The sequence below is a fragment of the Electrona antarctica genome (genome assembly GCF_951216825.1).
Source record: "Electrona antarctica genome assembly, chromosome: 8".
Lineage (NCBI taxonomy): Eukaryota > Metazoa > Chordata > Actinopteri > Myctophiformes > Myctophidae > Electrona > Electrona antarctica.
In genome coordinates, this window is record NC_136789.1 from 29,167,889 (window position 1) to 29,194,956 (window position 27,068).

At 42.6% G+C, this 27,068-nt stretch overlaps 1 protein-coding gene across 1 annotated transcript in view; it reads left to right on the forward strand.

Annotated features, from left to right (window-relative positions):
* igsf9bb (immunoglobulin superfamily, member 9Bb) overlaps positions 1 to 26,341 on the forward strand; it is a 191,915-nt gene extending 165,574 nt beyond the window's left edge. Inside the window, exons 18-21 of the mRNA XM_079508357.1 lie at positions 9,029 to 9,115; positions 14,684 to 16,303; positions 24,392 to 24,519; positions 25,825 to 26,341. Of these exons, the coding sequence (XP_079364483.1) occupies positions 9,029 to 9,115; positions 14,684 to 16,303; positions 24,392 to 24,519; positions 25,825 to 26,039 (2,050 nt within the window). The 3' untranslated portion in view covers positions 26,040 to 26,341. The remainder of the gene's footprint in view (positions 1 to 9,028; positions 9,116 to 14,683; positions 16,304 to 24,391; positions 24,520 to 25,824) is intronic.
* The last annotated feature ends 727 nt before the right edge of the window (positions 26,342 to 27,068 follow it).

The following is a 27,068-nucleotide window of genomic DNA, read 5'->3' on the forward strand; positions in this document are numbered from 1 at the left end:
GATGCTACTTCATTGTACTGTAGTTGTAGACGTTGCAGCGATGCTACTTCATTGTACTGTAGTTGTAGACGTTGCAGCGATGCTACTTCATTGTACTTTAGTTGTAGACGTTGCAGCGTTGCTACTTCATTGTACTGTAGTTGTAGACGTTGCAGCGATGCTACTTCATTGTACTGTAGTTGTAGACGTTGCAGCGATGCTACTTCATTGTACTTTAGTTGTAGACGTTGCAGCGTTGCTACTTCATTGTACTTTAGTTGTAGACGTTGCAGCGATGCTACTTCATTGTACTGTAGTTGTAGACGTTGCAGAGATGCTACTTCATTGTACTGTAGTTGTAGACGTTGCAGCGATGCTACTTCATTGTACTTTAGTTGTAGACGTTGCAGCGTTGCTACTTCATTGTACTGTAGTTGTAGACGTTGCTACTTCATTGTACTGTAGTTGTAGACGTTGCAGCGATGCTACTTCATTGTACTGTAGTTGTAGACGTTGCAGAGATGCTACTTCATTGTACTGTAGTTGTAGACGTTGCAGCGATGCTACTTCATTGTACTGTAGTTGTAGACGTTGCAGAGATGCTACTTCATTGTACTGTAGTTGTAGACGTTGCTACTTCATTGTACTGTAGTTGTAGACGTTGCTACTTCATTGTACTGTAGTTGTAGACGTTGCTACTTCATTGTACTGTAGTTGTAGACGTTGCTACTTCATTGTACTGTAGTTGTAGACGTTGCAGCGATGCTACTTCATTGTACTTTAGTTGTAGACGTTGCAGCGATGCTACTTCATTGTACTGTAGTTGTAGACGTTGCTACTTCATTGTACTTTAGTTGTAGACGTTGCTACTTCATTGTACTTTAGTTGTAGACGTTGCAGAGATGCTACTTCATTGTACTGTAGTTGTAGACGTTGCTACTTCATTGTACTTTAGTTGTAGACGTTGCTACTTCATTGTACTTTAGTTGTAGACGTTGCTACTTCATTGTACTTTAGTTGTAGACGTTGCTACTTCATTGTACTTTAGTTGTAGACGTTGCAGAGATGCTACTTCATTGTACTGTAGTTGTAGACGTTGCAGCGATGCTACTTCATTGTACTTTAGTTGTAGACGTTGCTACTTCATTGTACTTTAGTTGTAGACGTTGCAGAGATGCTACTTCATTGTACTGTAGTTGTAGACGTTGCAGCGATGCTACTTAATTGTACTGTAGTTGTAGACGTTGCTACTTCATTGTACTGTAGTTGTAGACGTTGCAGTGATGATACTTCATTGTACTGTAGTTGTAGACAATGCAGCGATGCTACTTCATTGTACTGTAGTTGTAGACGTTGCAGAGATGCTACTTCATTGTACTGTAGTTGTAGACGTTGCAGCGATGCTACTTCATTGTACTTTAGTTGTAGACGTTGCAGCGATGCTACTTCATTGTACTGTAGTTGTAGACGTTGCTACTTCATTGTACTGTAGTTGTAGACGTTGCAGCGATGCTACTTCATTGTACTTTAGTTGTAGACGTTGCAGCGTTGCTACTTCATTGTACTGTAGTTGTAGACGTTGCAGCGCTGCTACTTCATTGTACTGTAGTTGTAGACGTTGCAGAGATGCTACTTCATTGTACTGTAGTTGTAGACGTTGCAGAGATGCTACTTCATTGTACTGTAGTTGTAGACGTTGCTACTTCATTGTACTTTAGTTGTAGACGTTGCAGCGTTGCTACTTCATTGTACTGTAGTTGTAGACGTTGCAGCGATGCTACTTCATTGTACTTTAGTTGTAGACGTTGCTACTTCATTGTACTTTAGTTGTAGACGTTGCAGCGTTGCTACTTCATTGTACTGTAGTTGTAGACGTTGCAGCGATGCTACTTCATTGTACTGTAGTTGTAGACGTTGCAGAGATGCTACTTCATTGTACTGTAGTTGTAGACGTTGCAGAGATGCTACTTCATTGTACTTTAGTTGTAGACGTTGCAGAGATGCTACTTTATTGTACTGTAGTTGTAGACGTTGCAGCGATGCTACTTCATTGTACTGTAGTTGTAGACGTTGCAGCGTTGCTACTTCATTGTACTTTAGTTGTAGACGTTGCTACTTCATTGTACTGTAGTTGTAGACGTTGCAGCGATGCTACTTCATTGTACTTTAGTTGTAGACGTTGCTTCTTCATTGTACTTTAGTTGTAGACGTTGCAGAGATGCTACTTCATTGTACTGTAGTTGTAGACGTTGCAGCGATGCTACTTCATTGTACTGTAGTTGTAGACGTTGCAGAGATGCTACTTCATTGTACTGTAGTTGTAGACGTTGCAGCGATGCTACTTCATTGTACTTTAGCTGTAGACGTTGCAGCGATGCTACTTCATTGTACTGTAGTTGTAGACGTTGCAGAGATGCTACTTTATTGTACTGTAGTTGTAGACGTTGCAGCGATGCTACTTCATTGTACTGTAGTTGTAGACGTTGCAGCGATGCTACTTCATTGTACTTTAGTTGTAGACGTTGCTACTTCATTGTACTGTAGTTGTAGACATTGCAGCGATGCTACTTCATTGTACTTTTGTTGTAGACGTTGCTTCTTCATTGTACTTTAGTTGTAGACGTTGCAGAGATGCTACTTCATTGTACTTTAGTTGTAGACGTTGCTACTTCATTGTACTGTAGTTGTAGACGTTGCAGCGATGCTACTTAATTGTACTTTAGTTGTAGACGTTGCTACTTCATTGTACTTTAGTTGTAGACGTTGCAGAGATGCTACTTCATTGTACTTTAGTTGTAGACGTTGCAGCGATGCTACTTCATTGTACTTTAGTTGTAGACGTTGCACCGATGCTACTTCATTGTACTTTAGTTGTAGACGTTGCAGAGATGCTACTTCATTGTACTTTAGTTGTAGACGTTGCAGCGATGCTACTTCATTGTACTTTAATTGTAGACGTTGCAGCGATGCTAGTTCATTGTACTTTAATTGTAGACGTTGCAGAGATGCTACTTCATTGTACTTTAATTGTAGACGTTGCAGAGATGCTACTTCATTGTACTTTAGTTGTAGACGTTGCAGCGATGCTACTTCATTGTACTGTAGTTGTAGACGTTGCAGCGATGCTACTTCATTGTACTTTAGTTGTAGACGTTGCAGCGATGCTACTTCATTGTACTTTAGTTGTAGACGTTGCAGAGATGCTACTTCATTGTACTTTAAGTGTAGACGTTGCAGCGATGCTACTTCATTGTACTTTAGTTGTAGACGTTGCAGCGATGCTACTTCATTGTACTGTAGTTGTAGACGTTGCAGCGATGCTACTTCATTGTACTTTAGTTGTAGACGTTGCAGCGATGCTACTTCATTGTACTGTAGTTGTAGACGTTGCAGCGATGCTACTTCATTGTACTTTAGTTGTAGACGGTGCAGCGATGCTACTTCATTGTACTTTAGTTGTAGACGTTGCAGCGATGCTACTTCATTGTACTTTAGTTGTAGACGTTGCAGCGATGCTACTTCATTGTACTGTAGTTGTAGACGTTGCAGCGATGCTACTTCATTGTACTTTAGTTGTAGACGTTGCAGCGATGCTACTTCATTGTACTGTAGTTGTAGACGTTGCAGCGATGCTACTTCATTGTACTTTAGTTGTAGACGGTGCAGCGATGCTACTTCATTGTACTTTAGTTGTAGACGTTGCAGCGATGCTACTTCATTGTACTTTAGTTGTAGACGTTGCAGCGATGCTAGTTCATTGTACTTTAGTTGTAGACGTTGCAGCGATGCTACTTCATTGTACTTTAGTTGTAGACGTTGCTACTTCATTGTACTTTAGTTGTAGACGTTGCAGCGATGCTACTTCATTGTACTTTAGTTGTAGACGTTGCAGCGATGCTACTTCATTGTACTTTAGTTGTAGACGTTGCAGCGATGCTACTTCATTGTACTTTAGTTGTAGACGTTGCAGCGATGCTACTTCATTGTACTTTAATTGTAGACGTTGCAGAGATGCTACTTCATTGTACTTTAGTTGTAGACGTTGCAGAGATGCTACTTCATTGTACTTTAGTTGTAGACGTTGCAGTGATGCTACTTCATTGTACTTTAATTGTAGACGTTGCAGAGATGCTACTTCATTGTACTTTAGTTGTAGACGTTGCAGAGATGCTACTTCATTGTACTTTAGTTGTAGACGTTGCAGCGATGCTACTTCATTGTACTTTAGTTGTAGACGTTGCAGAGATGCTACTTCATTGTACTTTAGTTGTAGACGTTGCAGCGATGCTACTTCATTGTACTTTAGTTGTAGACGTTGCAGCGATGCTACTTCATTGTACTTTAGTTGTAGACGTTGCAGTGATGCTACTTCATTGTACTTTAGTTGTAGACGTTGCAGCGATGCTACTTCATTGTACTTTAGCTGTAGACGTACTTCATTGTACTTTAGTTGTAGACGTTGTAGACGTTGCTACTTCATTGTACTTTAGTTGTAGACGTTGCAGAGATGCTACTTCATTGTACTTTAGCTGTAGACGTATTTCATTGTACTTTAGTTGTAGACGTTGTAGACGTTGCTACTTCATTGTACTGTAGTTGTAGACGTTGCAGCGATGCTACTTCATTGAACTGTAGTTGTAGACGTTGCAGCGATGCTACTTCATTGTACTGTAGTTGTAGACGTTGCAGCGATGCTACTTCATTGTACTTTAGTTGTAGACGTTGCAGCGATGCTACTTCATTGTACTTTAGTTGTAGACGTTGCAGCGATGCTACTTCATTGTACTTTAGTTGTAGACGTTGCAGCGATGCTACTTCATTGTACTTTAGTTGTAGACGTTGCAGCGATGCTACTTCATTGTACTTTAGTTATAGACGTTGCAGCGATGCTACTTCATTGTACTTTAGTTGTAGACGTTGCAGCGATGCTACTTCATTGTACTTTAGTTGTAGACGTTGCAGCGATGCTACTTCATTGTACTTTAGTTGTAGACGTTGCAGCGATGCTACTTCATTGTACTTTAGTTGTAGACGTTGCAGCGATGCTACTTCATTGTACTTTAGTTATAGACGTTGCAGCGATGCTACTTCATTGTACTTTAGTTGTAGACGTTGCAGAGATGCTACTTCATTGTACTTTAGTTGTAGACGTTGCAGCGATGCTACTTCATTGTACTTTAGTTGTAGACGTTGCAGCGATGCTACTTCATTGTACTTTAGTTGTAGACGTTGCAGTGATGCTACTTCATTGTACTTTAGTTGTAGACGTTGCAGCGATGCTACTTCATTGTACTTTAGCTGTAGACGTACTTCATTGTACTTTAGTTGTAGACGTTGTAGACGTTGCTACTTCATTGTACTTTAGTTGTAGACATTGCAGAGATGCTACTTCATTGTACTTTAGCTGTAGACGTATTTCATTGTACTTTAGTTGTAGACGTTGTAGACGTTGCTACTTCATTGTACTGTAGTTGTAGACGTTGCAGCGATGCTACTTCATTGTACTTTAGTGTTACAATCTGACTCATGATTGCAACAAAAGGGAGACACAGGCACAGTTAAAAGTCTATCAAAATATATTTATTTAAAGGTTAACTAACTAAATCACAAGTATAAGATGTCAGTAAATATGAATGATCATCAGTGTGTAAGCAATGCATGTGTGCGAGTGTATGTGCAGTGGGAATGTTGTAAGGTGTAAACCAAGGCACACAAACAAACCAGTAGAGAGGAGAAAAGACTCAGGAGTGAAGGCAGATTGACACTTATATAGGCGTGGGACACACCAGACTCAGGTGTGGTCCAATCTCACTGACGATCCAACTCCACCCTGCCAATCAGCCAGTTAGGCAGGGTAGGAGAGGGTCGTCACACCCCCCCATAAAACAGGGACCCTAGGGTCACTGAAAACCAACAAGATCAAACAAACCAAAATTTACCATTAGCTCAATTAAGAAGTTACTGCTGACTCCCCATCCAGCTCAACCACAACCTCAGCAACTCAGACCGAGTCGAGAAGCACTTTAAGAGAACAGGATTGACCCAGCTAGTATGGGAAGAACACCTGAGATATTTAACAAGGTACTTTAGTTCTGAAATGTATTTTGAAAGGACAATCTAAGGACAATGTGAGAGAGCTGACAAATTGTCTCTGAGAGTGCACAGGCCAAATCCCATGCCATCCTACAAAGAAACCAAACAGGTACCATACCGTAGCCAACCAGTCTCCAAGCTTACAGGCCAAATCCTGTGCCAAGTTCAGAGAAACCAAAACAATGACCACACAATTAGAACATGGACATCACCAAAACGTCAACTATGACGCTAGACCAGACCTCAGGCATTACAGGTGTCCTCCTTGCTCTCAAGGCCCAGGAGACAAACACCACACCATAAGCACCCAATCCCAAATGACTTCAGACGACACTGAAATCCAAATGTGAGCCCAATGAACTGCACCTCGGTACCATGTATTAAGTATTTGACCATTTGACATGTTCTATGATACTCCCTCACAAACCCTCAACTCCTGAGAGCCCTACATGTCTTCCACACCAACAATAACTTCAGAACAACTCAATTTACCTGTCCAAACTACTACTTGAGCCAATGCAACAAACAAAACAAACAAGATAAAACAAAGGGAAGTTCAGGTTCTTAATTCACCATAAGCAAATCTTCCTCCCCATACTGATACAAGTACTGTAGCAACCATTGCAAAATGCTCCCTCCCTGGTGGATACAAGGATAAAGACTCAAAGACAGAGACAAAGCTTTCCCCCACCTAGATAACTCACCCTAGTCTTCATGTGTCCTACTGGCGGGAGGTATTTATGCACTTGAGCCCGATGGGTAGATTGGGCAACCATGAAATGGCAACCCTCTCAAAGCCATGGATGTGCCCCCAGGGCCGCACGGAAGACACACAAAAATAACAAACAGTTTAGCAAAAATAATAAACAAATGAGTCCCCCTATCGAGGCCCCATTTCTTTAACCCATCAGGGAAAAGCTCCACACTTCCTTGCACCACCAGGGAGACAAGCACGTATCAAAATCACCCCTCCCTCTTCATGAAACTAGAAAAACTAATTTTCTCAAAATTAGAATATCAACTAATAACCAAACCAGTTACACACTGAATATCTCTAAACTGCATCTGTATCTCCCATTATTTTAGCACTTAACAGGTAGTACTGGTACTCACCACTGGAGAACACTACCCCTGCAAGGCCCAAATTCCTGGACTGAAAGATGACCAAACCAAAGTGCTAACAACCAACCAACCATTTTCAAACATTCTAGGAATCAATTTTGTCCTACCAACTTAGACGCGAGCCCCCATGTTACAATCAGACTCATGATTGCAACAAAAGGGAGACACAGGCACAGTTAAGTGTATACAAATATATGTATTTAAAGGTTAACTAACTAAATCACAAGTATAAGATAAATTCAGTAAATATGAATGATCATCAGTGTGTAAGCAATGCATGTGTGCGAGTGTATGTGCAGTGGGAATGTTGTAAGGTGTAAACCAAGGCACACAAACAAACCAGTAGAGAGGAGTAGAGTGAAGGCAGATTGACACTTATATAGGCGTGGGACACACCAGACTCAGGTGTGGTCCAATCTCACTGACGATCCAACTCCACCCTGACAATCAGCCAGTTAGGCAGGGTAGGAGAGGGTCGTCACATTAGTTGTAGACGTTGTAGACGTTGCTACTTCATTGTACTGTAGTTGTAGACGTTGCAGTGATGCTACTTCATTGTACTGTAGTTGTAGACGTTGCAGCGATGCTACTTCATTGTACTGTAGTTGTAGACGTTGCAGTGATGCTACTTCATTGTACTGTAGTTGTAGACATTGCAGAGATGCTACTTCATTGTACTGTAGTTGTAGACCTTGCAGTGATGCTACTTCATTGTACTTTAGCTGTAGACGTTGCAGCGATGCTACTTCATTGTACTTTAGTTGTAGACGTTGCAGCGATGCTACTTCATTGTACTTTAGTTGTAGACGTTGCAGCGATGCTACTTCATTGTACTGTAGTTGTAGACGTTGCAGCGATGCTACTTCATTGTACTGTAGTTGTAGACGTTGTAGACGTTGCAGTGATGCTACTTCATTGTACTTTAGTTGTACTTTAGTTGTAGACGTTGCAGCGATGCTACTTCATTGTACTTTAGTTGTAGACGTTGCAGAGATGCTACTTCATTGTACTGTAGTTGTAGACGTTGCAGCGATGCTACTTCATTGTACTTTAGTTGTAGACGTTGCAGAGATGCTACTTCATTGTACTGTAGTTGTAGACGTTGCAGCGATGCTACTTCATTGTACTTTAGTTGTAGACGTTGTAGCGATGCTACTTCATTGTACTTTAGTTGTAGACGTTGCAGCGATGCTACTTCATTGTACTTTAGTTGTAGACGTTGCAGAGATGCTACTTCATTGTACTGTAGTTGTAGACGTTGCAGCGTTGCTACTTCATTGTACTTTAGTTGTAGTCGTTGCAGCGATGCTACTTCATTGTACTTTAGTTGTAGACGTTGCAGAGATGCTACTTCATTGTACTTTAGTTGTAGACGTTGCAGAGATGCTACTTCATTGTACTTTAGTTGTAGACGTTGCAGCGATGCTACTTCATTGTACTTTAGTTGTAGACGTTGCAGAGATGCTACTTCATTGTACTGTAGTTGTAGACGTTGCAGCGATGCTACTTCATTGTACTTTAGTTGTAGACGTTGTAGCGATGCTACTTCATTGTACTTTAGTTGTAGACGTTGCAGCGATGCTACTTCATTGTACTTTAGTTGTAGACGTTGCAGAGATGCTACTTCATTGTACTGTAGTTGTAGACGTTGCAGCGTTGCTACTTCATTGTACTTTAGTTGTAGTCGTTGCAGCGATGCTACTTCATTGTACTTTAGTTGTAGACGTTGCAGAGATGCTACTTCATTGTACTTTAGTTGTAGACGTTGCTATTTCATTGACAGCCACTCCTTATCCTCCCTCTTCTCTCTGCCTCTTGTTGTTTTATTCTACAGGAGTCCACTTAGCCCCCTTCCTGGTGTTGAGCCGTACTGGGAGGGGCTGGACCCCAGCAGGTACAGGCCCCCACCCTCCAGCCCTCAGTGAGTCCGCCCACTATTGACCCCCATTTTTCCAATATCCTTGGCTGCACCACCCCCTTTTTGCACCTTGGTTCAGCCTCCCCCAGCCCCTCAGCCTCCATTAGCAAGCTGCTAAAACTTTGCCCGCATGTTTCTGGTCAAATCAATGTCCAGTACTGGCCAACAGATAAACTGCTCTGGCACTATAAGGCTTTTTTCAAGTGTCCAACATGCACTCAGCTTGTTTGTGGGAGAGAGAAAAAAAACAGTTTGGAAGGATCGACATCTGCGGCAGTTTGGTGGAAACTCCCCAAGTTCAGGGCTACCTTTTGAGATGTATGCTTAATATGTTTCTCTCTTAAGGTATTTATGAAAAGGCTTAGACCGCCATCATGCTAGTAAAAGTTTAAATGCACTTTGAAGAATGACAGAAATGTTTGCTTCAACCTCACAGGCATCCCTATTCAAATTAGGCAGCACAGATAGTATAAGATTTATTCACCCTTCAATTGCTTTATGTTTTTCTTTATTTAATTTTGGCTATCACCTTATGCTTCACACATATCAATGCCATGCAACACGTCATTATGAAGACCTCCAGGTCAATGGACTTGCAGTGGGATTTTTATTCTTATTTGTGGATTAACAATACAATCCGCAAAGCGGGGTGCCTATATGGGCTATAGTTCCAAACATTGGAACTATCCCATTGAGATAGAATGAGCACTTCCGCATTCCATTGTTACAATGGGAGTCAACGCTATAGTGTCGCCACTCTCCTACTAGATTACTCTGACACATCCCTCCTGGTAACAACTAGCTAGCAAAAAGGATTATTATTTGTACCACTACTATCTGCTTAAGTGAAATCTATTCACTCCAGTAATATAATCAAAACATTCTTGAAGTTATTGGCTCAGACTGATTAATTAAGTGTTGGCAGTAGCGTGATTTGCACATGAAGACATGATGTGAGACTGCACTGTGCAGAGGGTAACTTGAATTAAAAAATAAATACCCCAAGACCTACATGCAGTATTGTCTTTGTATTTGTATATTATATTATATGATATATGATATGATATGATACAGTATATGTTAAGGTATTCTAAAAAAGGCTTTAGAGGTGGTCACCTCACCACCGAAAATCCAGACTATGAATGAGCCTTTACTTTTTCACTTTTAATAATAGCACATTGTTTTTCACCCTTTCAAAGGCATAGGCCTATAGTGTGATTGTTGCACATTTACATATGCAATACAATAAATCAATCACTTTTATTCTTTGGTCTGCATTGTATGTGCCCATGTCCTCCCAATTACCTTGGCAAGAGATCCTTGAATCGCTGCCTCCTTCCCCCCCAGCAACCTGCAATCCAATTACCGTAGTCTTTCGAACACCTTCATATTTAGTTTCATTCAGTATACCCCCCCCTTCTAGATGCCTTCATACTTTGCTTTTTGCTATGCTTTAGTCATTTCTATCTACTGTAGTCTTTTGGATTGTATTTAACCACTATTAACATTTAAAGCTTGTGAAGATTATGTCAGTGCCAACTACTAGTCATCATATGAAGTGTAAATAGACAAGTACTGTATAATGTGTATTTTAATAATGTAAATGCCGATTGTCATCATAAGTACAAATGTTGATTTTATTTATTATTTTATTTTCATTTGTTTGTTTGTTAGTTTTGTTTGTTTGTTTGTTAGTTTTTTTGTGATTCCCTGAATCTACATATTTGATGATCATCATTTTCTGATGTAGTAGCAATCATTATATCAACTTAATTTTACATTAAACTCATTTTACAGACAGTATGGAACTATGGATAAGTCTAATTTGTAATATTGGCAATATTGCTGCACTTTACTGCAAATTGAGTATATTGGAAGATTATTTTCTGGGCAATCTTATGTTGACAAAAAAAAACTAAGAACAATATTTGTTGAAGCTTAAAATAATATTTCTATTATGATTAGCTGTAGAGGTGCATGTGTGGCTGTGATTATTTATAATTATATGAATTAGTAGTTAAAGATTCTTGATCTATCAATATTATATTGGATTTCCGTTCTGTGTACTGTAGATGTGTCTCTGTGCCTTGGGCCAGAATCATATACTGTACCTAAAAAAAGATTGCCTGAATTGCATGAATAATGTAACATTGTTTTTCAGTGACTTCGAAACTCAGGCCAAAAAAACAGATGTTGAGCACAAGCCTTAGTGATTTTGAAAATAAATAAATAAATACATTTGAAAAACAGCCATGACCAAATGTTGTATTTTATAATTAAATAAAGTTACCGTGTGGCTTCAAAACAATTCTTGTTTTCCTTTTTCTCTTTCTTAGAGAATAAGTTGTTATTGGTATTGGATATTAACTCTCCTGTGTATAATTTTGCCATAACATGTGACATTTAATGTGGCTGACAGTGATAGTGTAGCCTCGGAAAACCCAGACGTTTTTATTTCCAGGGAGAAAAAAGGTCTGGGTCCGAGTCCACTTCAATTCGGCATAGAGTAGCGCAAACGTCGATCACTCCCTGCTGATTTCTGATCGTCTGCACCTTTGTTAAATTGACGCACACACGCACACCCGTAAACACACTCCTCTCTCTCTCTCTCTCTGTCGCTCTAATTAATTAGTCTCATGTCGCGCAGCTGCGTGTAGATTCTCCCGGCGGATCCTGCCGGGAGCTGCCGATGCCATAGAAAGCATAGGTGGACCCCAGGCTAGTGATAGTGTGACTTAACAGAAGACTTCATACAGAAGTAACTCTTCCTCTTGTCCTGATTTGCTCACGTTGGCCACCAGGGGATTTTGTTCTGGTCTGGAGAGATGTTTTGGCACTGATGGACCCTTGTAATCTCGTAGTGTGAATGTGTTTTACTGCCTGATATAATTGCAGACAAGTCTGAATTGGCCTAATGATTTAAAATATGTTTATTTTAATCTGGAATATGTGACCAGGTCTAGCCAAATGGTCCTCAACTCGCCTATAATGAAAAGGGAGAAAATCGCTAAATAAACTTGATTTGTTTTTGTGTGATTTTCGTTTTTTTCATATTAACACAGTTTGAATGTTGAAGAAGGTTTTCATTCCAACAGATTATTGATTTGGGTAAATTAAATGTATACATTTATAAGTCAAAGTAGGCTTGTTTTTTCGGTAATTTTACCTCTGTTTTGGGGGCGGAGAAGAGCAGTTCCGAGATTTGCATGTAAGCTTTCGATTGGTCTTTGGAATGTCTTTGTCCTCTGGCTTCACGCTCTGAGCACCGCCCATTATCGTGCTTGTTTGTTTGTAAACACAGAATTCTTCAACATGGCTATAGTATGGAGGAGCATTTGGGATTTTATAGCTACGGACACCTGTACAGAGTACAGGGAAATATACAGTAGCAGTTATGAGGAGTTGGGCTTCTCATCAATCACATGCACATGATGCAACAATGATTGGAATAGTGTTGCATAGGATACTGTGGCATTCAAGCTCCATTAGCCAGAAGCATTGCATGCCTTTGTGGGTGCAGTCTCCGTAATTATGGAAAAAGGAAAATTGTACATCCAGTGCAGACAAAAAGGAAAAAGAAATATCTGCACACATCATACATGCATCCATTGACCAAAACGTCCTGATTAAGCATCTAAATATTGAGAGCCTAACGTTGATATTTCTAGCTTACTCTTTTCTTTAGGGTTGGCAGTAGACTTTTGGTGGCAGGATTATGCATCGGGGCCCACTTGTCCTTATGAGTGATACAAGTTCTGAACCAGATCGTTCTCAACCAGATCCTTGTTCTCGCTCCCTCTAGGATTGTGGCTGTGGGTGTTGCTCACCTTTTTAAAGCTTTTTTCTTTTTTGTGGCTTTCGCCTTTATTTTATATTTTTTTATGGAGGGACTGACAGTAGGCTGACAGGAAATGGGGAGAGAGATGGGGGGAAGACATGCAGTAAAGGCCGTCGGGATCGGGAGTCGAACCCGCGGCACACTGCCAGACTGGATTACCAGCCAAGGTGCCTGGACCACTGAGCCATGGCCCAGGCCGTTACTCACTTTTTGAGGTAGTTAGGTATGCATGCAGGCACTGAGGGCATTGAGGGTGATACTAAAGCAATGTCATTAAAATGTTAATATATTATTAATTATAGCTGCTTTAAAAGGCATTTAAAGCTGCAATCCGGAAATTGTTTTAGTGAATGAAATGTTATTTTGACCAATTCCTATAGAGTATGTTAATACAATATATAGTAACTAACACACTACTCTTCTGTTGAAGATTTTAGATCCTGTGTTCAGGTATAGGAACTCTACTATTGCCTGAAACGTATTGGACATGAATGTTACGGATCGCAGCTTTAGTAAGAAAAACTCCTGACATGGTGGAGAACATACAATTATTTGGATTTAAAATTGTGTCTGTAAGTCTCGGATCTTCTGACACAAATGACTACACGCTGCCACGCTACTGTATATATATATGCTTATATGCAGTTTTAGTTCTGGCCTAGTCATCACAGACTGCGACATACCAAAGCCTACACGGGTTGTGCAGTCGACGCGCTGTGATTGGCCAGTCGCTGTGATTGACAGCCTAAACCTAACCCTAACCTTAACCTCAAGAAAACTATACCTAAACCTAACCCTAACCCTAACCTCAGTAAACTTAACTTGCCCGGGGGCGTGGTTATAAACACAACCCGTGTAGGAATTAGTATGTAGCCACAGAACTGCCAGGGGCAGCTGAATGGATAGAAAGCCCGACTTGGAAGCAGGAGGTTCCAGGTTTGAGTCCCAACACGGTCAATGTGTCGACGTGTACCGTACGTGTTCCACCGGCTTCAACGCTAACTACGTAGTTTGTGATCAACAACAAAAACATACAAGTCAACAGACGGGTTGTATATCAAAATTGATATTCCTTAATTCTTGGAGCACTGCTATATCCTGTATGTTGTATGTTGATGAAGGTAAAATCTGAGCCCTTAGTGAAACTATAGCCTGTGTTGTCTAGCATGATTTGACCCCTAAATACTAAATACAGAATATTAAACAGTCCTCTTCTTTGTCCTCAGTTCAACACGGCAGGGGGCAAATACATTTACACACTTGCTCTATTGTCTCTTTGACCAGTAGCTTACATAAAAAGTTAGGGTTAGGTGTTCATGATACCAGAGCATTAAGATGCAGTTAGAAGCTGCAGCATTGTTGATGTTCTTATTCTTTTTGAGTCAAATATAATTCTTTACATTTAAATAACCGAATGAGCTGACACAGAACAGATTGATATCTTGTATCCCTTGGATTTGTCTTCAATATTTAGCCTCCTGACATCATCAAGACCAGACTTCTAAGTTCTTGGTCAATTTGCAGATATTGTAACTAGCTCAAAATGTATAATGCTCGCCACGAATACCATAAATACCCTACCTAACAAATGTTAACGACTTCCGTCATGTGTACACTGTACATTTGCTAGTTTTTCATTGTAATATTGTCACTTAGAACAGGTATTGGTTGGTGGCCACTTCATTTTTGATCAATCTTCTTGACAGAGATCGCGTATTCTTTATTCCACACAGGTCGTCTTCAGGAAAGGTGAGTCCAGAGAGCGTGCGTTCAAAGAGAACCCCATCCGAGTCTTCTGAAGATGGCCATGTCAAGAAGACACCCATAAGTCCGGGAAAGAAGGAGGAATTGTCTTTATACAAGAAGACGAAAAGAGCAATAATTAGCAAGAAGTATGGCGCCTCCAAGTATGATGCCGAAGCGACGACGCCCATAGAGCTCATCAGCCGAGGCCCTGATGGACGCTTCAGCATGGACCCTACGGACATTGAATTGTCTGTTAAACCTCGGCGAATCGAGGGTTTCCCCTTTGTGGAGGAGTCAGACCTCTATCCTGAATTCCGACAGTCGGACGAAGAGAATGACGATCCCAGGCCTTTACCGCCGATGATGGCCGCCCTTCGTCCTCACCAGATCTCCCCAATCTCCAGTCAGGACTCTTACCTGCAGCCTCCAGCCTACAGCCCTCGCTTCCACAGGCCTCTGGAAGGTATGACCATCATGGACAGCAGTCGGCTCCACCAGGCCACAGGGCAGATCCGGGGTGCTCTCCATCATCACAGGGCTTTTTATGGCTACCACCTAGGCGCTCCTGCGGATCATGATCCCCCACCCCCTTTCTACATGCCTGACAGCCCACTTAGCTCTGTCATGTCCTCCCCTCCATACCTCGCTGAAGGTCCCTTCGGTCACCCCATGATTCCTGAAGAGATGGGGGAACAGTATGGCTTCCCCCTTCCTCTGACACTCACCTCTTCCTCTCGCTCTCCGGAGATCTGGCAGGGACTGGATTTCACGTTTGCAAGTTTGGAAGGGCCCCACTTCATCTTCCCACCACATCGTCCTTTGCACTTCCGCCACGAATCCCCCTTCCCTCCTCAACCTCATGTTCTTCCTCTTAGTGCTTTCCAGCCTTCCTCCCTCCCAATGCCCACCTACCCAGCTGTTCTGCCACTACTGGAGGCCCCAAAGACCCACCCAAGCAAGTCTCCCAGCAGGGCCAAGCCTCATGGCTCCCCAGCCAGGCATTTTACTATGCAAGAGGCACAACGTCTAGCCCATCTAAGACACACGAGCCACGGTATGGCTGTTCCAGTTTTGCCTTACCCCGACCCAATGGCCCATATAGTCCCTAGCACATTTAGTAGCCTGGACACTCGGTGGTTTGATCCTACCCCTCGTTTTAGCCCCCGACAAGTCCGTAGGAAGGATCATGGGATGATGCATCAGGTGGTCCTCCAACCCTCCCGACTCTCACCCCTCACCCAGAGCCCCTTCAGCTCTCACGAGGGCTCCCCAGAAATTGTAGTGCGTCCCCGACCTCGTCCTAGCTTTGTCCAACCTCGCATTCCTCCAGAGATGTCCGAGATCACCCTCCTCCCCCCTTCCACAGCCAGCTTCTCAAAGAGATCTTCCCCATCCTCCTCACCCGCACAAGGCCGGAGTAGCAGGCGGGCAAGTCCCGGCTACCGCTCACACATGGCCTTTGCCACCTCCGCATCCAGCTACCCGTCCCAGTCCCCGTCACCCCCCATGGAAAGTAGCAACATTTTTGGGCAGATGCCGTCACAGAGGAGGACTGAGGAGGAGATTCTTCCATCCGAGCCCTCTCCGGCCCAGTTGTCAGCTTCAGGGTAGGTGAACTAGGCTTCCAGGGAGGGATATTATTTGAGTCATCTGCCCCAACCCATTATGATTTGATAATTATGTCAAATTTGATCAAAAATAATTGAGGTATTTATGGTCTTAACTTGAAATCTTCAAAATCACCTTTGGGGTTATGAATACATTTTAGATCAAAGGCTCGGCATATTTTGTAACGCTTTTCATAGACTGCGAAATGTGCAAAAAGTAAGAATCTTTAAATCACACTTTGCAATTGTGTTTTGATGATCTTTGGGATTGCCTTATATTTAAAAATATATCAATGCTGCTTTTCATGTCAGACATCAATTTAGATGTATTCATCCATTGAATCTGTGAAGCATTGTCTGAGAATTGTCAACTGGACAATATTGTTCTTCACATTTGTTTTTCTCTTAAGATAAAGTCATTTTGGAAAAAATACAATCCTTTGTGACTTGACAACAAAATGTATTTGCTTCACAGATTACATACAGTCACAGACCTTTTGGGGCTACAGTAAGTGTTTGAAGAAAAAAAAATGCAATTTCCAATGCAATGTATTTTGACACAAGCCCCAAAAGCCTGGGAATCTGGGAATCAGCGAGACATCGTATACGGATGCTTTGTTTTATCATCTGTGTCATGCTTTACCCTGCTTTCACCTAACAGGAGGGACCCCATAATATGCATCCAATCGATTCCCCAGACAAAACAAAACTCCCATTGTTTATGTCTATAGCTCCAAGCCTTTGAAGAGATGCCTTTATCATACAGAAGGATGCTTTTAGAGGAGAACCCATCTCAGCAGGCCCCTGGCCCCAGGCCCCTGGCCCCAGGCCCCTGGCTACCAGGCCCCTGGCCCCTGGCTACCAGGCCCCTGGCCCCTGGCTACCAGGCCCCAGGCCCCTGGCCCCTGGCTACCAGCGGCCCATCCTCCTTCCTTATAGTAACCTGACTGCAGTCAGGGACGTGCAGAGAGTGTTAGAAGAGAGGCCGGGGCTGAAATCTCGTAAGAGGGCACTTTTTGAACAAAAATAGCAGATCTACAAGCTCTCAACGTGTCGCTCTGCGACGCGTTGAGAGCTTGTAGATCAGCTATTTTCGGGGCGCAACCCAGCACTCTTTATCTACTGGAGATGCGGTGTAAGGATTTAGAAACAAATTTATTCAACGGAAAATGGTTCAGGAGACTTTGGGGGAAAAAAGCAATTCTCCTGAATGATGCCTTCCGGGCATGTCATGGAAAGGAGTGGCATTTGCATTTCTTCCACTATAGTAAAATGCTGCATTCGTTGTCTGGAGAGGGCAGTCGTTTTACAGACGGGTATAAAAGGGCAGGGGCTGAAGCCCCCTTTGACGTCTTATGTGTGCACGTCCCTGACTGCATGATCAACTCTCCCCCTACCTCCTCCGACCCCCTACCTACCTATACACCCCTCTCTTAACTCTCCCCCTACCTCCTCCGACCCCCTACCTACCTATACACCCCTCTCTTAACTCTCCCCCTACCTACCTATACACCCCTCTCTCAACTCTCCCCCTACCTCCTCCGACCCCCTACCTACCTATACACCCCTCTCTCAACTCTCCCCCTACCTCCTCCGACCCCCTACCTACCTATACACCCCTCTCTTAACTCTCCCCCTACCTCCTCCGACCCCCTACCTACCTATACACCCCTCTCTTAACTCTCCCCCTACCTCCCTATACACCCCTCTCTCTCCCCCTACCTCCTCCGACCCCCTACCTACCTATACACCCCTCTCTTAACTCTCCCCCTACCTCCTCCGACCCCCTACCTACCTATACACCCCTCTCTTAACTCTCCCCCTACCTCCCTATACACCCCTCTCTCTCCCCCTACCTCCTCCGACCCCCTACCTACCTATACACCCCTCTCTTAACTCTCCCCCTACCACCTCCGACCCCCTACCTACCTATACACCCCTCTCTTAACTCTCCCCCTACCACCTCCGACCCCCTACCTACCTATACACCCCTCTCTTAACTCTCCCCCTACCTCCTCCGACCCCTACCTACCTATACACCCCTCTCTTAACTCTCCCCCTACCTCCTCCGACCCCCTACCTACCTATACACCCCTCTCTTAACTCTCCCCCTACCTCCTCCGACCCCTACCTACCTATACACCCCTCTCTTAACTCTCCCCCTACCTCCTCCGACCCCCTACCTACCTATACACCCCTCTCTTCTCTCCCCCTACCTCCTCCGACCCCCTACCTACCTATACACCCCTCTCTCTCCCCCTACCTCCTCCGACCCCTACCTACCTATACACCCCTCTCTCAACTCTCCCCCTACCTCCTCCGACCCCCTACCTACCTATACACCCCTCTCTCTCCCCCTACCTCCTCCGACCCCTACCTACCTATACACCCCTCTCTTAACTCTCCCCATACCTCCTCCGACCCCCTACCTACCTATACACCCCTCTCTTAACTCCTTATCCCCAGTTACCACTCCCTAACCCTCCTCTCTCCCACCCCTTCAATCGCCCCCTATAGGAAACTACCAAGGGAAACTTGTTGTTGGGCAAAGTGTGTCACACTAGGGCCTGTCCGCTTCTCATGTAATGCACTGTCTCCATCATGATGAACTAGGGGAAGTTTGGTGGTTCTTACCTGCTTTGTTTTTGATTGATCTCAGCTATCTGGGCAGCGTTGTTGTGACCAGGTCCTCTACACCGCAATAGGTAAGGGTTGGATCCATGTCTGAAAGGGGGGGGTTTAGCAGGTGGGACTTTTTGATCACTTCGTCCTTTAAAGGGGAATACAAGAATTTGGATCTGCCTTTCTTTAGTTTTATTATTCCTTCCTTCAATCAACCTTGCCGTTCTTTTCCGTTCTTTATTTTTTCTTTCCTGCATTTTGAGTTCTGCAGTCTTCAGTATACATTATGCATTCTGACTGGTATGCATATGCCATCTCGTAGCCTATAACAGGATATGTAAGATATGTTTATCACCAATTATGATTTCATGCTTGAGTGGTTTGCTAACCATGTATACCTGCGAGCCTGAAAATATAGTCATGCAATACTGTAGTTCTGATAGAGGCCCCTTCAAATACTGTAGTTCTGATAGAGGCCCCTTCAAATACTGTAGTTCTGATAGAGGCCCCTTCAAATGAAACATGCCCAAGACATACTGTAAAATCCCGCTCTGCCAAAATGTGTCATATCATATTCCTTTTAGCTACAGTGGCTCTAGACTTATGTGAATAAGGGAAGGGAATAAACATGAGTGTGTTGGAGGTGCAAACAAAGCTATTTTTGGCACCTTTTTGTGGCCTGGGAGCTTGAAAAACAAATATTTGGATGTCCCTTCTTCATTATTCATGTTGCAGGTCCCTTACTTACTTAAGCATAGCTTTTGCGCTAGGCAAGGGGATTAGGACAGAAAAATATATGAATCCGTCTCACATACTCACATGTTGATACCTGAGCTTTAAGACAAAGGCGGACTCGGCCACACCCACACCCCAAATACACTGTATGCACGTCTCAAAGAAGTAATGAGCAAAGTGTTCACGCGTGCGTGCGTGCATGCTCACACACACACACACACACACACACACACACACACACACACACACACACACACACACACACACACACACACACACACACACACACACACACACACACACACACACACACACACACACACACACACACACACACCACACACGCACATGCACATGTGTGTGAGCACTGATTTTGGTAGAGCAGGTCACAAACACTACTTCAGGCTAGAGTAACCACAATATTAAATATAAATGGTCTGTCTCTTTTTAAATGCTGCTGAATGAGTAAGTTTAAATGAATTGCCTTAAATAGACAGTCCCTATAGAGTGTCGCAGTCCCGCCCCCTACCATGGACCAGGAAATGAATCCCAATGCATTTTTCCCAAGGGGCCAGTGAGGCACTCCAACGTTGAAGATGCCACTACCTACTTCGAAATGTGGAATTGCAGCCCTTAATGGAAGTGGACGGACGTTTATGACGTCACGTGAAAAGCCCGGACCTCAAAATTGAGGTCCGGGGCGAGGCTAGGCTAAACTTCCGCTCGCTCGAGCCATTGAGTTATCATTATACTTCCGGAAGTCTTCCGGGTGCTTCAAAACGCCACTGAGCAACTTCCACTGACATGAATAGCTGGGGGGGCGGAGCTTCGCGCCAGTTCAGTCTCTATCCTTTTATATACTCTATGATTTTTCCCATAGACATTTCAAAAAGTATTTATTTAAAGACGGTTACGCCACGGACAAAGCCAACTCGAGTCGTGACAACTCATGACAACACAAACAATATTTTGGACCAAACAAATACATTACAAAGAAGAAAAACAACAAAAAAAGTGTTGTAACCGTTTTTTTCTTCTTTCTAATTATTTGTTCGGCCCAAAAAATTGTGTTTGTTGTCATGATTTGTCACGACTCGAGTTGGCTTTGTCCGCGGCGTAAACGTCTTTAAATAAATACTTTCTGAAATGTCTATGAGGAAAATGAACGGAGAATCATTTCCTGGTCCATGGTAGGGGGCGGGACTGCGACGCTCTATAGTCCCCATATTTAGTCAAATAAAATACGATTACCGACAATAAGACAATAATAAGCCACTCTGAACTACTACTTTTAATTCTATAAGAATTATAATAATATAAGTACATATTTTTTTCCTCTTTAATGGTTCTGTTCAAGTGAGTTTGTAATAAGTAAAAGCTGTCAACTTGCATACAGTGCAATCATACAGTGTATTCTTCAATATGACACCTCATGCTAACAATATAGAAGCAGAGAACACAACATGATGCAATGTAAATATCTATTCACATGAATTCCTTTACATTTAACAGTTACTTTTAGTTGTCATAAATATATAACCATAGTCAATGCTTCCATACTGATTTTGACACTGGTGGTATATTATTTCAGTAATCTGCTATGATCTGCTATGATCACTTACAGTACTGTAGATCTGTTAATATTGTTATGTTGATGTGTATGACAAACAACTTGATTTGTATTTGTGCTTTTAGTAAAGTTAGAAAGTATACGTTATGGGCAATGACCTTGTGAGATTGTAAGAAAAAAATCTTAGCATTCTTCTCAAGCGTGACTATTATTATTATTATTATTATTATTGCAGATGCTTGTGTTACATATAGCACCAATTGAAAATATTTTGGACTTCTAACTTCTGAAAAATATTTTTTATGATTGGCGTTATAGATTAATATATTGTCTGTGTCCGCAGGGACCTGCTTTGACTCGCGGTGACCTTTTCTTTCTTCTCATTAAAGGACCACTTCACCACTTTTCAACTTCTCTTCCTATAATTGGTCCTCACTAATGTTCATGATAAAATACCACAATTTTTTCCTACTCAGTCAGTGTCTCATAGGAGGGCTGTGGGCAGTTCAGAAACCCGTCCACCAGTGACATCATCGATGGTGAATCCAAGCTAATAGAAACGGCAGGCTTTCTTTTCCTGAAAAGTTGCAATGCAAAAGTTGAAGCCATCGTTCTCACGATAATACAAATCTAAATATATTTAAAAACAAATCTTGTTTTAAAAATAAATCTGCCTAATGATGATGTCACTGGTGGACGGGTGTCCGAACTGCCCAAAGCCCTCCTATGAGACACAGACTGAGTAGGAAAAAAATGGTGGTGTTTTATCATGAACATTAGTGAGGACCAATTATATGAAGAGATGTTGAAAAGTGGTAAAGTGGTACTGTTGCATGTTCCCAACAGTGCTGAGCATGTTTTCAGCAATCAGAGCCCCGAGCCTCAGATGCTAAAAATAGCCCAACTTTTACCAAAAAACTAAGTGCTGTTCTTCAAATGCGTTTTTACAGTATATGGGAACGAACGCAGCAATGTGCTTTAGCACTTCCCACAACGAGGTCCTTGATGGACACCGGGCTTCTCGTCTGTATTACAGAGCCTCTGTAGAGAGAGCATGAGTCCAAAGCACCTAAAGCCAGATTTATATTTCATTGCACAGAAGTGTCGCATGCCAAAAATAGACGATGTTCAAGCCAATATTCAAGCTCATAACATGACGTACGTGACGCGGCGTGTGAGCTTGTGGATCGGATATTTTCAGCACGTGACACCATCGTACGACGAAGTATAAATTAATTAAGCATTCATTCATACACAAAATATGCACTTACAAAACGTGGACTGCAGAACAGTTCTGATGGCCCTGCCAAAACCGCTGATGCACTTTATATGAGAATGAACCATATGAATAGGGCATGTGCGGGGAGAGCATGCAGGGGGACTGAAAGACCCCCCCCCTTATAGTTTGGAGATATCTGCCCTTTTTTTGAAGAGCGTTTCAATGTATTCCCCTTTAAAGTCGTGTTCCATGTGCAAACTGCCATGCATGCCATCGCTAAATATTGCTCTTTCCGTTTTATAAAAAAAGAGGAAAAAAAAGAAAAAAGAAAATCCTACAACAACAACTATGGATAAACTCTTGTTACATTTGTTGTCCTAGTGCTTCGCTTTTTATTTTTTGGCTTATTTTTCATTATGTGACTGTTCCCGAGTAGTCATTTCCCCTCCCGCCATCTCTCCCCCTGTCAGCATGGTGAAGCCCATTGTAGACACTATCCATGTCTATATGAATACATTATTATTGATGATATGCTTTGTTGCTCAGCTGTGATTCTCCCCCCTTCTACTACAGCACTAACGACCTTCGGTTTCTCTCTGCAGTCACGTTGGGAAGATGGCTCCTCTGTAAAAAAAAAAAAAAAATGCTTTTTGTTTTTTTCTGTGCCTTGAGAGAGCCCAGTGTGTGTTTGTGGCAGAATCTGTGATGTCATAAGTGCCTTCATGAATGGAAGGGAGGTCTGTAGACGCCATCATTATAACCACTTAAACCCTATAGTTGAGCGGAGTCCCCCAGGGCTCTCTACTAGATCCACTAGCATTTCCCTCTACAACAAAATAGCCGATTTACAAGCTCATTGTTGTGAGGCGTTGTGAGCTTGTAGATGTGTTATTTTTGCCCCAGAATATATATATAGGGTTCATGTGGTTAACAGCTAAGAAATATACACTTCACACCCGCAGAAACATTTGCATCTGTTATTTTCAGAATGGAATGAATCTGATTTTAAAACACATTTATAAATGTTTAATTGTCAAGATTATGTTTATGGCTGTTGAAATTATTATTAATCACTTTTTAAATTAAAACTAGATATATTTTGTGATTTCTCCTCTGAAACTAACAGTGCAAATTGTACTACATTCTCTATCTACTGTATTATTTTTTATTTTGTATCACTGTCATAATTGTTTGTGTTGCATTAAAAGGTGAATTTGTGGTTTCACAAATCGTGCTACAGTACTTTACTATATTGGTTATGTCAAATTGTTAATGTAGAAATAATTATAGTTTTATCCCTGGTGGTTATCAACACATTTTCAAGTTGAAGAAACTTTACAAGCTATCTGGATTTTTTTTTTTTTTTTTTTACTTGATGGTCTTTTTAATCTTTTGAGAAATGGTGCTGGAATTCAAAGTACAACTCCTGAGGTCTCACATATTGGCAGTGGTGGACACTGGACAGTAACCAACCATGTTTTGACTATCTGTACTTGAGTAGCTTATTTGTATTTTTAAATATCCTACGTATGACGTATGACGTGTGAAGTGAAAACTTCACTATAATTTCAAAGACAAATATTGCATTTTGAAATCCACTACATTTCTAGGAAACGTAGTACATAGGAAAATAGCCGGTCTAGCAATTAATTAGCAATAATTGACCAGGAGTATCTATATACTCTATGACTCGAGAACTTTGTTTGAGTACTTTTGTCCACCACTGCCCATCAGTAACGTCCATCCCTTCTGGCTTAGCACAACCAGTGTTCTGTGGAGATGGTTTGGGTCTTGAATGTGGTGCTATTCTGTTGTTGTGGACAGACTATAGGGTCCACTTGGATGTGTTCTGTTCTTGTGGACAGACTACAGGGGTCCACTTGGATGTGTGTGACCCAGGGTTACCTGTTTTCTTCCTCTCTCTCTTGTTTTCTCCGTTCAGAAAACGTCGAGGTGTGCCGAGGGCCCTTTCAGGGTCTGAGAGGATTGAAGCACTGAGATACCAACGTATAAAAAAGGCCAAGAAGATGATGTTGAACAACAATAATTCCAAGACCAGAAGGAAATCGGGTAAGAACCACAAACTGTTGCTTTTGCCAAGTGTTTACTTAGGCTACAAGGTTTCATGACATTAATTTCCATTTATTTTATTTATTTTTTCTTTTAGCTTTAATGACATCAATTACACCCAGAAAACCTGAAAAAAATTCAGTGGATTTTCTGTGGTCTGGAGTTTTCTCTGGGGTTTGGAAGCCTTTTGAGCTTCAATGAAAACAGGCAAAACAGTGAAAACAGTGACATCTGTAAAATCCCATTGACATATATGGGATTTGCAGGCTGTGACATCACAAACAACAGGAAATTCAGAGCACTTGTTTGAGCCAGAAAACCCCCAGACAGCAGAAAATCTACTGAATGTTAAAAGTTCAGTTTTTTGGGTGCAATTGAGCTCAGATTATTTCTATAAGTGCTTATCTGACCTAATCCTGTACCTCTTGCTATCCCTCCCCCAGGTGTCTCCATCTCCCAGACCTAATCCTGTACCTCTTGCTATCCCTCCCCCAGGTGTCTCCATCTCCCAGACCTAATCCTGTACCTCTTGCTATCCCTCCCCCAGGTGTCTCCATCTCTCAGACCTAATCCTGTACCTCTTGCTGTCCCTCCCCCAGGTGTCTCCATCTCCCAGACCTAATACTGTACCTCTTGCTATCCCTCCCCCAGGTGTCTCCATCTCTCAGACCTAATCCTGTACCTCTTGCTATCCCTCCCCCAGGTGTCTCCATCTCCCAGACCTAATCCTGTACCTCTTGCTATGCCTCCCCCAGGTGTCTCCATCTCCCAGACCTAATCCTGTACCTCTTGCTATCCCTCCCCCAGGTGTCTCCATCTCTCAGACCCAGTCTGACCTAATCCTGTACCTCTTGCTATCCCTCCCCCAGGTGTCTCCATCTCTCAGACCCAGTCTGACCTAATCCTGTACCTCTTGCTGTCCCTCCCCCAGGTGTCTCCATCTCCCAGACCTAATCCTGTACCTCTTGCTATCCCTCCCCCAGGTGTCTCCATCTCTCAGACCTAATCCTGTACCTCTTGCTATCCCTCCCCCAGGTGTCTCCATCTCTCAGACCTAATCCTGTACCTCTTGCTATCCCTCCCCCAGGTGTCTCCATCTCCCAGACCTAATCCTGTACCTCTTGCTATCCCTCCCCCAGGTGTCTCCATCTCTCAGACCTAATCCTGTACCTCTTGCTATGCCTCCCCCAGGTGTCTCCATCTCTCAGACCTAATCCTGTACCTCTTGCTATTCCTCCCCCAGGTGTCTCCATCTCTCAGACCCAGTCTGACCTAATCCTGTACCTCTTGCTATCCCTCCCCCAGGTGTCTCCATCTCTCAGACCCAGGAGGCATACACCTCTCAGGTACTCCAGCCGGAAGAAGCTCTCTACCTCCGCAAGAAGAAGAAATGGCCCATCCGCCAGGACCCGTATGCCCGCTTTTCTGCTCTGCTGTACCGCCGTCCACCACAGGAGGACCAGAAGGCAATTTTGGCCTGCATGGACAACATAGACCTAGACCATGCCACCCTCCTCTGAAAAAAAGCCCTTCGGAATTAAGTCACTTACACGTGACAAACCCTGCTCTAAAATGCCACTAGTTACATCCCATTCAGACCAACAACCCTTACACCCTCAATTTAAAATGTTTGCAATTCAATACGATCAAACGGGAATACTGCTGAGTTTCAGCATTCGGAATATATGTTATTCCTATGTCCTTGGAGACATACAGTCAATATTAGTGAACATTGTCTAAAGTATTCGATGGTCAAATACAAAAGTGAAACTATTGTTGTAATGTACACCTATCCCACGTTGTCATGACAATATGCACGCCAACATGCAGAATGATTTGGAAAAGATGGACACAATGTCTGTGACCCATACTGTAAAGGTGGCCTTACACTAGCCGATTTTTTTCAATCTGAAATCTGATAGCGCCACACACTACAGGATAATCGGAGCGGGGCAGAGCAAATATCAAACATTCTTGATGTTGATCGGGCCGATCCCGATCGCGCTTTGAGCGGCCCCGAGCAGATCGATTGAGTCGGGCACCCCCCGAGCGTCAAAAATGCCCGATTATCGAGTGTAAGGCCACCTTAAGTGTCATCTAAAATCAAAATTTATTTGAGTTTAAAACACCAATTTTGAAGGTTTGTCTCCCCATTGATTTGAACATCACTTTCATAATATTGATTGGAACACCCGAGGTGATAAGGATATCATATAGCCACAAGTAGAGTAGTATTCCCCTTTAAATGTGTTTGAAGATCCGTATAGTAGATTTATAGGGATTTAAATCAACATTATAGCTGCCAGAGGTTTGCAAAGTTTTACTCCAGTGCAAAAACATTTATTGATAAAAAAAAGAGGCAATACTTCATTAATCAACTCCTTCCTTCAGATTAATTTTTTTAAATGTCGTTTTCATACCACAGTATTACTGTTCTCCCGTGGCTTTGCTTGCATTATGTTTCATGTGCTTGAAGCCATTTCCATTTCATCAAGAAGCCCTGTGGGTCTCAGTTTACAGCACCTTCTCTCCATAGTGGTCGCACACAT